Genomic DNA, 13,172 nt, shown 5'->3' on the forward strand with positions numbered 1-13,172 from the left:
CGACATTTAGTTTGCAATGTTGCACCCATAAGGTTGAGTTTGTCTACCTGCACATGCATGTTTATACCACAAGGGGGCAGATCTCCTGATGGTTCATCATTGTTTCATGCTGGAGATGAACAGAAGAAGTGTGTCTGTGTGTTGTGCTTGGAGATCGTTTGAGATGCTGACATCTTGCACATGTGCCTTGTGGAATTTAATAAATGAACGTTTTCTACATCTATAATACCCTTGCGGTCTGAGTGGTGTAACAAGAGCATATAATAATTTGTTTTGATGTGTGTTCCCCACAGTTATGACTCCAACATGGACGACAGCAGAGACAACAAGAAGAACCGTTTCTCCAACACAATGGCCTTCATGGAGGAATATCTGAACAACGTCCTGAACGATGAGCTGCCCTTTCACAACGAGGAGAAAAACAAACTCACATACGAGGTCAGCCCTCACTCTTTTACTTCTATTCCCATTTTACCACTTTCTTAATCCATCAGTCTTGCATTTTTTGTCTCTGATCACTCCCTCTTCTTTTCGGTTTTTTCCAGGTGGTGAGTTTGGCCAGACATTTGATCTACTTTGGTTTCTACAGTTTCTTTGAGCTGCTCAGACTCACCAGAACTCTGCTGGGCATCATCGACTGTAGACCCAACCCTGGATATGCTGGGGTCTTATTCCATGATGATGGATCTGGTACTTAATGCACTAATACCTGTTAACCTTTATCTTTTCTTTTACATTATGTTAATCTTCATTTGTCTCACGTTACCTGCTTGTTCTTTGTTACATTTACAAAAACATATTCGATACACATTTCCAGACGTTAAAAGCCGAACATTTTGTTGCATGCATTGACTTAATTCTAAGGATCTCAAGGGTCTTCTTCATATGCTGTATGTGTTTTTTTTCTAATGGATGCTATGTAGAAGTTTTAAAGTCAACCAAGTAGTTTTGCTTTTTTATTCTTTCAGACATTTTTGTCACTCATCATTTCGTCTCCTGACTGGTGTTGACTTTGAGAGTCTTTAAGAGTTACTGTTTTGTGTCAGCTAACTGTTTAGTCACTGCTACTGTTACTTGCAGTCGCTAACACATTTAAATATAGGTTAATTTCCTTCACACCTAGATAACGCCCTGGCCTATCACTGCTTAAAGGGGCAGTAACTGATGCATTTTCCACTTCGAAAAGTCCCCTGTCTTTGCCCCTTTGGATTTAGTCCAACCAACGGTAATAATGCAGACCATTGCTTTCTGTTCTTCCCTCCCGTCTGAAGGGAAAAACGTCAAGCGCTCCATACATGGGATGGGTCAGATTATGTCCACCATGGTCCTGAACAGGAAGCAGTCCATATTCGGAGGTGCAGGAGCCAGAGGGGCGGGGGCGGGAAATGCGCTTGAAGGACAGAGAGGCAGTAAAGATAGTATTGAAAATATGGACCTGACTGTGATGGACACCAAGCTGAAGATACTGGAGATATTACAGGTAACTTATATTACATATTAATTATATTAAACACACACTCAATGCCCACCTTGTTAGGTACACCTGTACAATATGTTTTCTCTTGCTTATTAACGCCTCCACTGTTGATGATATAAGCAAGTTTGCAGTTTTCAAATGTTTCACTTTATAACCAGGATTGGTGCCTAGTTGAAGCAAGCAACACCTTTTTCTAAAGTGTTAATGTTATAGCTTCTCCTGTTTTTTCTTTCAAATTGTATATGTCCAAACTAGGAACAGCTGCTTTAACCCATAAACATTTTTTTGCTCTTCATCAGTTCATCCTGAACGTTCGTCTGGACTACCGCATCTCCTTCCTGCTGTCAGTGTTTAAGAAAGAGTTTGTGGATGTTTATCCCATGGCTGATGCCGACGCCACCACCAATTTGGAGCACGCAGGTACACACAGAAAGCCAATGGAAACACACTCTTTCAGTTTGTTTTGGACTGAAACCCTTGATAAATATCCAAATGTGCTTCCTGATTTTGTTTTTACTGTAAAGGGAATCTGCCTATGTAAGTGAATGTTGCATATTCAGTCCTATTGTGTGTTTAGCAATTACATATCAACGATTTTATATTTGATTGCTCTTTGTACTGCACTTTTAGTGTACAGTTTTACTCTTATGCTGCTGTGTTTATTATATTTGTGTAACTCTGGCACAACAACTTCCTTCGGGATGAATAAAGTCTTATCTTATCTTGTCCCTCCTCAGCCACCATCAACCTGCAGCACATTGGAGAGCAGGCTGAGGCTATGTTTGGAGTCGGGTATGTCATATATGTAAAACCTTGATCAATATTGAACAATTATGGCTTTTTTTCAGACATTAAAAGAAGCACATAGATATAAAGTGTGTGTGTGTGTGTGTGTGTGTGTGTGTGTGTGTGTGTGTGTGTGTGTGTGTGTGTGTGTGTGTGTGTGTGTGTGTGTGTGTACAGGAAAGGGAACAGTATTTTGGAGGTGGATGATGAAGGCGGTCGGATGTTCCTGAGGGTTCTGATCCACCTCACCATGCACGACTATCCTCCTTTAGTCTCTGGAGCCCTGCAGCTGCTCTTCAGACACTTCAGCCAGAGACAGGAGGTGCTGCAAACCTTCAAACAGGTACACACTCTCACACACACACACACACACACACACACAAACAAACAAACAAACAAACAAACAAACAAACAAACAAACACACTCAAAAACATAGTATTAAAAGCTCATACTGACTTAGGGTTAGGTCTGGCTATCTGCAAGGTAAAAAATAGAGATTAAATACAATAAAAATTACAATAAAACTATTTCAAATAAAGTGAGAAAATGATATAGTAACTGTTGAAACGGATATCACAGTAAAACGTTGGTCATAACATAACGAATGGACATATATACATATTTGGATTGTTAAATATATTTGTTTGTGTGCAGATGTGAGTGCAGGTTATAATACTGTATACAAATACCAAGTGAAGTAAAAAAGTAGAATAATAGCAGTAAGTATCGTATAGTATTCTTACTAATTTAAATTAAGTATACTTTTAAATATAAGCCTATGTCCTATAATCAATTACAACATTTTGATCTCTTCCAAAAATGACAGAAGAGTTTAGTTTAGTAGTTTTATTAAAGCAATAACAGTTAAGCTAATGTAAGGTACAGTAACAACCATCACCACCCTTAAACAACCTCAGATGAATGTATGATTGAATCCTTTCCTTGAACTATGCCTTACATAACATAACATATCCCAAATCCAAATAATTATTTGGTGTTGGATGTCCTTTTACTGACCAATTTGAGGGCCATATGACTACAACTACTCTAGGGTTGGATTACGACGGTCATTTACTCACCTCTTTGCATTGGCTTTTAATACTAGTTGAGTATAACATTTTGATATTTGTATGTATTTTTCTATGTCTCTAGTTATTGTGTTTGTTATCTTGTTTTTAATTATTGTACTCCTATTGTGTTATTTTATGTTTGTTCCCTGTACAGCACTTTGGTCAACTGAGGTTGTTTTAAATGTGCTATATAAATAAATAAAGATTGAGATTGATTGAGAACGATTTAATCTAGACCGATTATTGAATCCACTTCACAAATCTGGATCATGTTGAATCTGTGGAAGTGGAATAATTGCACAGAAAGATTGATTGACCGACTCACTGTTTGCTGGACGCTCATGTTAATCCTTGTTTTTGCTCCTCCACAGGTCCAGTTGTTGATCACGTCACAGGATGTAGAAAACTACAAGCTGATCAAGGCGGATCTGGATCGACTCCGAACGCTGGTGGAGAAATCTGAACTGTGGGTGGAGAAGAAGAGCTCAGGTGGAAGCGACGGGAAGAAAGACAAGAAGGACAAGAAGGAGAAAGGGGAGGTGGGGAGCAAAAACATCATTATTTACACCTTTATTTTCACTAAAGGCATTAGTATTTATAACATAAAAGAACAGATTGTCTGGACATTAAACAGTTTAGGTTCCTGTTTAAATTGAACACCAAGTACATTTTTGGGGAAAACGTAGACAAGTTCCAGGAACAAAGAGGAGGTGGAGAGTGCAGTATCACCAGCATACAGCACTATGTTGAGAGAGAGTTTCTAGATGGATTTAGGGCCAATTTTATTTCAAAATGTTTAAGTTTAACACTCCTTCATAACTAATGGGTGAGATCTTCATGTCTAGATGGCTGAGTGTCAATAACTACAATACAACTAACACTGTACAACCACTAACTCAAAAGCACTACTTTAAGAAGGACCAAAGTAACAAGAACCATTTTCTTGGTTGAAGATTAACACTAACAACAACAAATATATATTTATTTTGAACCTTTGCATCCTGTACTTACCGTTGGTGTGGGGCTTGCTGATGTCTCAGACGCTGCAACGATATGGTCCTGGGTTCAGATCTGGCTGTGGGCTTTTGTTGCATGTCACAACTCCATGTCTCTCTTTATTGTTTGGTTCTACTGTGAAATGTAGGCAAAATGCTCCAAACCTGTTCTAATACTACCATTTCATCATTGTCTACTATTCTATACTGCATAACAAGCCATTCATATCTAACAACAAGTAATAAGGAATCTGGGTGTGGTCCTAGATAACAAACTGTCCTTCACTGCAAACATCCAGATTCCTTATTACTTGTTGTTAGATATGAATGGCTTGTTATGCAGTATAGAATAGTANGCTGCAGCTCTGACTACTTTCAAATCCAGGCTGAAGACTTTTCTTTTTGCCGCTGCTTTTAATTGAACTATTCACATCTTACACTGCACTGTAACTTTTATTCATGTACCTGTGCTATTCAACGTGTTTTATGCTCTTAATGTCTTTCATTTTTGTAAAGCACTTTGAATTGCCTTGAAAAGTGCGAAATAAATAAACTTGCCTTTGCAATATATATTTTTTTGGCATAGTTTTGGAATTCCTTTTGCACCCTGACAGCAATGAATAAATCAAAGCCTCTGTTAGAAATATAAACAAATATAGTATCGTTGTAAGATTGTAATTAGTCCATTTGTGACAGACCGAATGTGCACTCTTAAGATAACCTTGTTTTCTGTTAATGTGTGAGTGGCTTTGCAGGGAGGCCTGAAGGGACGATCTGTCAGGCTGGGTTCAAAATCTACAGTATCGTACTCTTGATAGTTTCTCTTAATTTCTAACCCCATCTTAAATAAACTTTTAAACCCAACTTCTGACGTCCCTTGCAAAAAACAGCATTATATATATTCAGGACGACTGAGTGGTGTTTTGCAGCAGAGAGCATGCTGGGCCTGACCTGCAGAGACGTGCTGTTCTCAGAGAACGGGGAGCTGAAGAAGGAGTGGATGGTGTCGAACACCACGTTGATGATGTATTTCTCCAGGATGGGATCAGTGAGGCGCTTCTCCCGCTGGTTACACACCTGCAGAGGAGACAGAGGACATCAGGACACACAAAATACAACTTTGAGGCCAACGTACATTTCATTTCTGGAAGTGATGAATTATTGACTGATTCACACGAAAAGTACTAGTATTTACTGATACTTAGCACAGGGCAGAATCTCTCTCGCTGCATTATTAATAGTCACCAGGACAGAGCGGTTACCCTGGCCATGTCCACGGTGAAGTCCTCAAACAGTTTCCAGATGTGGTTCGACGTGTAGATTTCCTTCATCTCCACCTCGGTGTCCACGTAGCAGTGATTCACAAAGTTCACGTACGCCACCTTCACCTGCAGACAGAGAGAGAGACGGGTCTTAGTGTCAATAATGTATAACTTTAAGTGGCACTTTTTGACTGTAACACATAGACAGAAAGTCATGCAGATAATTGACGCGTACAGCCTTTATTTGAGGTGCAAAAGGTTAAAAAACGACACCTTTTTAGGAAAAAGAACATACTGTTTTGCGGTATACTATAAGCGCTTTGTGTGAAAGTATTCATGATAAAGAACTATTTTGAAAAAAACGTTTCCACCGTAGTATTTTCCATTTGTATGTAAATTGTTCCGGTATAGGCAGATTACATTATAGCAGTGGGTGGCAGTATCTACATTTCCTTTATAGAATATGGAGCTGAAATACAGCACGTTACCTCGGTGATGCAGTCCTCGTGCGTCACCACTCGCACCACGTCCTCCAGAGGAAGCAGAGACGTACATTTGATCTCCGTGTAAACGTTCTTCCCCTCGGCGCACGCTGCCAGCAGCTCCACCAGAGAGATGTGGTACCTGCAGAGGGGGGGGGGTATTTAACAATCAAAGGTATGATACTGTGAAGCTGTATATTCTGTGTGTGTCTCAAACCTAAACCTGAACAAATAACTAAACACAGCAGCTATATGATGTATTACCTGTACTTTACAACGTGAGATAAGTAAGGTTTTGTATGCAGGACTTACCTGTAGAACATACTACAGAGTGGTATTATCCTGTAGTATTTTGACTTTTTATTTGAATTATTCAGAATATTTTATATTGTTTTGTTTATATTGATTATATTTGATATAATATTTTTCATTTTATTTTTGAATTGTTAATTCTCTTTTCCACTTTTTTAAGTATTGTATTTCAACGTCTGAACACACTCTGCTTCTGTGACGAAATAATCTATCTATCTATCCATCTATCAATGCTTATAATATTAAGCACTAATTTTTATTATTTTACACACTGTAACTTTTATTCTTGTGTCTTATTCTATTTTATTTCTGTCATCTTGGCTCTTTAATGACTGCTCTTAGAGACAATTTAATGTGTTGCTATTGCAGGAATGGGTAAACAATATTATGTGTGAAATACAATTGTGTTTCATATTGTGTATTTAAAAAAAATAATAATTTCAACCCCTAAATTCAAAGTGTCTGTCTATAAACTGGTATTAGTGATATATAGTCAAAGTATTATTATTTATGATTTATTTGCATTATTTTGTGTTATTATTATTATTATTGCGTTTGAATGATTTTAATGTTTTCATAAGAACTTGTAATGTGCCTTGCCTGCCTGCTTGTCTCTTGATATCCCCCGTGTTTACCTGAGTGGGCTGCTCTCCCCGACCCCCTCCCGGCTCTCGGCCATCAGGTCCAGCATCACGTTGAACGAGGCCTTGTCGTTGTAGAAGACCACCACGTCCTCCCCGGAGTTAGTGAGCTGCAGAGAGATCAGCGTTACATTTTATTATATTTTATTTTATTTTATTTATTTCGAATGTGTAAAACAATAATAAAAATTAATTAAAAAAATTAAACATGTGAATTATTATACTATAGAAACTTAAGCAGTCAAATTGATCAACAAACATATATTACTGATTCTAAATTATACATAAACAAATAATCTACTTAATTACACATCCGAAAAGGGGTGGGATGAAGTTTACACTTATTTAACCCCTTCTCCCAAAAACTAAATTATTAACACATATTTTTTTTTCTTCTTAAAGAAATACATTTGTTATTGAAAAACAAACAAACAAAACAAAAACATCAAATAAACAGATAAATAAACAAACAAATACATAACAGGAAACACTTCTATAATTTCCAAGTGTCCCAACCTTAAAGAGTGCGTTGAAGACCTACATTTTTAACAAAGCCTTCAGTTAGAGCTGGCATTTTATGGTATTTATTTAATTGTATTTTTATGGTAATTAATTTGAAACTTTTATGTATTTTTATTGTCTTTTCTTGTATCTTATTTAGTTTTATTTCTATTTGTATTCCACACACTATCTTGTCTTCTCATTTTGCTGTAACTCCATCAAAGTCAACTTTATTGTCAATCTTTCAGTTTGTGTGTACAGACAGAGAGATCGAAATACCGTTTCCCACAATCCCGAATGCAAAATAAAATATATATAAAAAATATGTATGTAAATATGTATATCCTATATATACACAATCAAAAGACAGATGTATACATATGCATATATTAAGACATAAATAAAAGCACAACAATCAATATATACAAAATAACAGTCACTTCAATATCTTTGAGAATAACATTAGTGCAAGACTGTCCATAGCAGAGTGAAAAAGAAAAGAAAAGTGGACAGTCTCCATCATATCAAATGTTGCTGTTTGTTTTTAATCAGAGGCCTGTACTACGAAGCAGGATTTTCGGTTAGCGAGCTAACTTCAGGAGAAAACTCTGGGTTTCCGGTCCTACGACGCGGGGTCTCTTCTTAGCGGGGTAGATCTCCATGGTAACTTGTGCTGAACGCCTAACCTGCTCCGGAGCAGGTTTGCACATACTGTATGCCGAAGTATTATTTTCAGCAACACGTTAAGAACACGTTAAGAAAAACTCAAATGCAATTAAAGTCAGATCCACTCGTGTCTGAGACGGGGCAGCGATATCATAAACCTGTTAATGTACGCATTCAAACACTCGGCAGTTTTTTTAAAGGTTTTTTTTTACAAGCTGTTCTGTATTCACCTTGCCGGTGCAACTATGTGGCTTTTATCCTGATTTATCTGTTTAAGTCATGGATGTTTAAAGTTTAACTTCTTCATATTTGTCTAACGTGATAGTTTACTTTTCATTCATGAAGTATATTGACGCTGCGCTGTCAGTACGCTTTTCCATGTTTGTGATTGGTCAAATGTTGCTAACCCCGCCCCTTTCATGTGAACGCGCTAATAGCCGGACAGAGAAACCTTGGCTTGAGTTAACGAGTTGATAACCAGCATCGTAGGACCGCTTAGCGAGATCTCGTTTGTTAGGGTTAGTTTAGCCAGATAACTCAACCGTATCCAGGGTCTGTTGAACTGGATTCGTAGTACAGGCCTCTGTAAAGCCCACTGAGACCAACGTGTTTTGTGATAAATAAAGTTTGATTTGATTTGATGCAGCAGTGTTTCTGTGTCTGTCCTCACCTCGGTCATGATCATGTCCTGGCACTTCTTCACGTACTTGCCCTCGGCCTTGATGATGGTGTGCAGGAAGTTGAGGTACTGCACGTGGCGACCGTGCGTTGCCAGGCAGTGGATGAAGTGCTGCAGGACGCTCTCTGAGATCTCGCTGCACAGCTGGTAGTTGTTGCTGAAGATGTGCTGCACCGTCTCCGCCTCCAGCAGCTGAAGGCAAGGCAAGTTTATTTATATAGCACTTTTCAACCGAAGGCAATTCAAGGTGCTTTACAAAAATGAAAGACATTAAGAGCATAAAACACATTAGAAACATTAAAAAGCAAAGATCATAAAACATGAATAACACAGGTACATGAATAGTTACAGTGCAGTGTGAGATGTGAATAGTTCAATTAAAATTAGCGGCAAAAAGAAAGTCTTCAGCCTGGATTTAAAAGCAGTCAGAGTTGCAGCGGACCGGCAGGTTTCTGGGAGTTTGCTCCAGATATTTGGCAGTATCTCTAGCCAGATTCTCACATTCCTCTACCCCTAGTCTTCCCGTGAAAACAAAAGGTGTCACTTCTGTTCAATCATTTTCTCATTTAGTTTGTGCCATGTCAAATAGCTCTGACCAATGTGGACATGATTATGTACTTTTTTTTGTAGTTTTAACCAGCAAATATTGGCATGTCTTTGCAATGATCTCCATTATTTGTCTTTGTTTGTGTTTTATGTAAAATGTCAGAAACAATGGAAGGAGACATCCCCAAGTTGCTTTTTTTCTCACAGACAATCAACAACACAGTTCATTTCGAGTCAAGTTATTCAAAAAGAACATCACATTTGATAAACTGGAACCACTGCTTTGTGTTGAACATCTTAAACTACAGTAGCAAACAATCATCCAAACTGTATTTGATTTATTTTCCTATTCCTCTGAACCTGGTCAGTTATGAGCAGCGTACCCCCGGGTTGAGGAACAGGTTGAGGTTCTTGTGCAGCAGAACCTGGTTCTCCCGGTTCCCTGTGCAGAACTTCTGCAGGAACAGGTGAGTGTACTTGATGATCTCCAGCATCTTCAAATCACTCTGCAGACAAACAGACAAAGAAGAGAGAAGGTTGACATTGAGAGGACTCTGTTTTTATCTTGTTGAAATGATCTTTACTCAAACCAAAGTCCCAATGTGTGGCTAAGTAACATCTCTAGGTAGGTGTGTGTGAATGTATACAGTAGATTTGTGTGAGTATAGGTATTTGCTGCATGTATGTATTACACACATATATATTCATCTAACAATGTTCCTGATAAATAATAATAATGAATAATGAGGCAGTGAATGTTTTTGTTCTTTGCACTTATGTTTTCTCTTTGTACATACAATCAGTACAGGCCACTGTCTCATTTGTACGCATATATTTTCCATCTCTAAATGACAAACACTGTTTATGCAATGTCGAAACACAATAAAAACATTTTTGATCAGAAGTAACATTTCTAGAACAATGCTGTAATTAACTTTTAGGTTTTAAATGATATGTCTAGAACCTTTAATCATAAAGATCAGTCCTGACTCAGTGATTCTGTTGAGGTCCCACCTGGTCGTAGGACACCTGCAGGAGGTCCAGCATGACTTTATGAGCGCCCATGTTCTTCAGGAGCCTCTGCTGCTTCTTCCAGACTCCTGTGCTGCACATCTTATTCAACCTCTCCAGGATCTACAGAGAGAGAGGGAGCACCGTTACAAGAGGCAAATATAGGAGCTACATTTGTTTTCTCAGTCAGATTATTAAACTGGTTAAACGGTTTTAATAAACATAACTTTTCATTTACAAAGTTAAGATATAAATAAATAATAATGACATTAAAAGGGTATCTAAATATGTTATGGGTTGAGGTGGAAATAGATGAATATGACATGCTAGAACTACTTTACAATCAAGTCAAAGCAAATGTAAAAAAAGAAAAAACGTATATACTGTATGGCTTTGTTTTTTACTTGAACATTTACAATTGCCTAAATTATTAACACTGTAAAGGAATGGGTCATTATGGCAGATATAGAGAAAATATACTAATATAAACGTATCCATCAAAACATTAACACATTTTATTGTTCAGTTTTCTTACCCAACTTAAAAAATAAGGTTACATTTCCAAAACTTCAAATGTATTTCAATTGTATACAGTTTTATTGTGCTGTGGTCAGTTCAGCAAAAACTTAAAGTGGACCTATCATGCTATATTTGAATAATATAGTGTAGGACCATACCTATATCAGGCATATTTATACTTTTCATTTTTCAAAATACCAAACAGATCATGCATTTTATCCATTCCTCATTTCGCTCAATTTAACACTGCCTTTCATGCTCGGATTCTGTGAGAACAGCACCATCTGGTGGCCTGAAATATGTACTACAGCGTCTCCAGCGCTTTCGAACGGCAATGTCCGTGGCTGTCTCCTCCTGATTGGTGGAGTTGGCCCAATAGCCGTAGCGCCACTTCTGTGACTACATAAAAGTGTTCAAATCTGGATCAGTCTGTATCAGATCCGTTGCAGCCCCTTTTTAAGAGATTTGGGTATGGAGGAAAATAGAGAGGGTTGTGTTTTCTGACACTTGGTGAGTTCCCTTGAACACCGGGGACACATATTCATGTATAAAAGACGTACAAAAGTGCATTTTGCATGATAGGTCACCTTTAAAATGATGTCAAAATAACATGCCTTCTCATTATACAACAAGAAAGAACTAAAAAGAAAACAATAACATATTATATTTTGGTTAAAGGTCTGCATTTCCGGCTGGGTACAGAAAAATTAAAGCAGACTTTAAAGCTTAAAAAAATAATCACGTTGGAACATAAGAAATGTATGATCACAATGGCATTGGGCTACAATCGTCAGAATATTGTAACGTTTGCTTCTGATTCTGAGGCCTAATAGGTGATTTTTGGGGCCTTTTTCAATATTTTCAGGCATAGAAAAATGTAATCACAAGGCGGACAGTTTGCCTGATTTGTTGGCAAAGCTTGTGAGTGTTGTTGCAGTGTAGTTTCCTATCAGGAGGAATGATTAGACACACATACAAGTCTTTCAATGAACATACTGCGTATTGTAAGGAGAGATTTAATGGATGGATTAAATGGATTCTTTATTTGAGACGTTTGCAGCAGCTGTAATCCAGACTGACTATGAGGGGAAATAATAATAAAACGTAATAAATTCAGCAGTGAAAAAGCCACCATTTCTGAAGAGACTGAGACGGAGCACCACGTAAAACTCTTCATCCACAAATACAGACATCACAGCCAAGCCCACAGTGATGATTGACAGGTGATCTGTTGGAAGCAGAAACACCACAACGAAGACCAACGAATAAAAGACGACCTCCTGAAGGAATACATGTCTACTCACCTCTTTGACTTTCTGGTAGTTCTCGTTGCCCTTCTCCAGCTTCTCTTTCTTGGGGGGAGTGTCCTCTGATGCCCCCTGCAGGGTGCAAACGGACACAATATGCAGTTCTCTCTGGGTATATTACTACAGTATACATACTTAAATGATACACACAGTATATGTGTTACGATTGTGAACGCATTTGGGAATTTGGGGTTTTGCATTTATGTTCATGAGGAGCTTCTCAGATATGGAGATGAAAAAGTTGATATTATGCGGACACCCATGGATCCTCATTTAAATCAAAACTAGATCCGAGTTTCAAAATAACCTATAATGTTGGGGAAGCTATCTTATATTAAGTATCTTTAATAATTTCCTAGGCATTAAAACAACCTCCTCCTGATATGTATTTAGCTGGTAGCAGAACGTTATTGTTCACAAAGTTTTTCTATCATTTGTATCTTCATTTTCAGCATTATTTCCAATTTCCAATTTATTCAGTAATTCGAAAAGGTCTTGAATAACAATCAACCTTAAAGGTGGGGTAGGTAATTTTGGAGAAACCAGCTCGAGTGCGCTAGAATTTGAAAATACACAACCGGAGAAAAATCTACCGCTTCCTTACAGAGCCCCTCCTCCAACACACACGAACGCGCACATGACCAATGAGGGCACGAGATAAGTTTGTGCACAGATGGAAGGCTGACAGGCAGGTAGGCCATCCAGTTATTTTAGCCGGGCCGGCTCAGATGATTGGTCGTGCTTTTTACAGCGCTACGGCTTCCAGAGATTAATTTGTGTATGTCTTTATTGTCAAAGCATTTAATATATTCATTGCTATCGGGATGTTAAGAGCATTCCATGGAATATAACAACAAGTGTTTCTGAAATAAATTACATACCCCACCTTTAAGGAGTTTTCTTAGGAAATTGGGGAT

The 13,172-nt window shown here is 37.9% G+C and overlaps 2 protein-coding genes across 2 annotated transcripts; one reads left to right on the forward strand and one right to left on the reverse strand.

The window, feature by feature from the left end:
• The first annotated feature begins 106 nt into the window (after nucleotides 1–106).
• LOC104947791 (inositol 1,4,5-trisphosphate receptor type 3-like) lies at nucleotides 107–4,175 on the forward strand. Its single transcript, XM_010773887.1, has 7 exons — nucleotides 107–438; nucleotides 546–690; nucleotides 1,272–1,480; nucleotides 1,777–1,897; nucleotides 2,215–2,269; nucleotides 2,441–2,606; nucleotides 3,706–4,175. Exons 1-7 carry the CDS (start codon nucleotides 277–279, stop codon nucleotides 3,988–3,990), a joined length of 1,143 nt encoding a protein of 380 aa, XP_010772189.1. The 5' UTR covers nucleotides 107–276; the 3' UTR covers nucleotides 3,991–4,175.
• A 985-nt stretch (nucleotides 4,176–5,160) lies between these two features.
• Nucleotides 5,161–12,363, reverse strand: LOC104947792 (inositol 1,4,5-trisphosphate receptor type 3-like; the record flags this gene model as incomplete). Its single annotated transcript, XM_010773888.1, has 8 exons — nucleotides 5,161–5,406; nucleotides 5,592–5,717; nucleotides 6,080–6,215; nucleotides 7,021–7,136; nucleotides 8,864–9,064; nucleotides 9,802–9,924; nucleotides 10,433–10,552; nucleotides 12,253–12,363. Coding segments are annotated over 8 exons (1,179 nt in total), but the record flags the coding sequence as incomplete, so codon positions are not given.
• Between the last annotated feature and the right edge of the window lie 809 nt (nucleotides 12,364–13,172).

This window comes from Notothenia coriiceps, unplaced genomic scaffold (genome assembly GCF_000735185.1).
Source record: "Notothenia coriiceps isolate Sejong01 unplaced genomic scaffold, NC01 NC01_scaffold00013092, whole genome shotgun sequence".
NCBI classification, from domain to species: domain Eukaryota; kingdom Metazoa; phylum Chordata; class Actinopteri; order Perciformes; family Nototheniidae; genus Notothenia; species Notothenia coriiceps.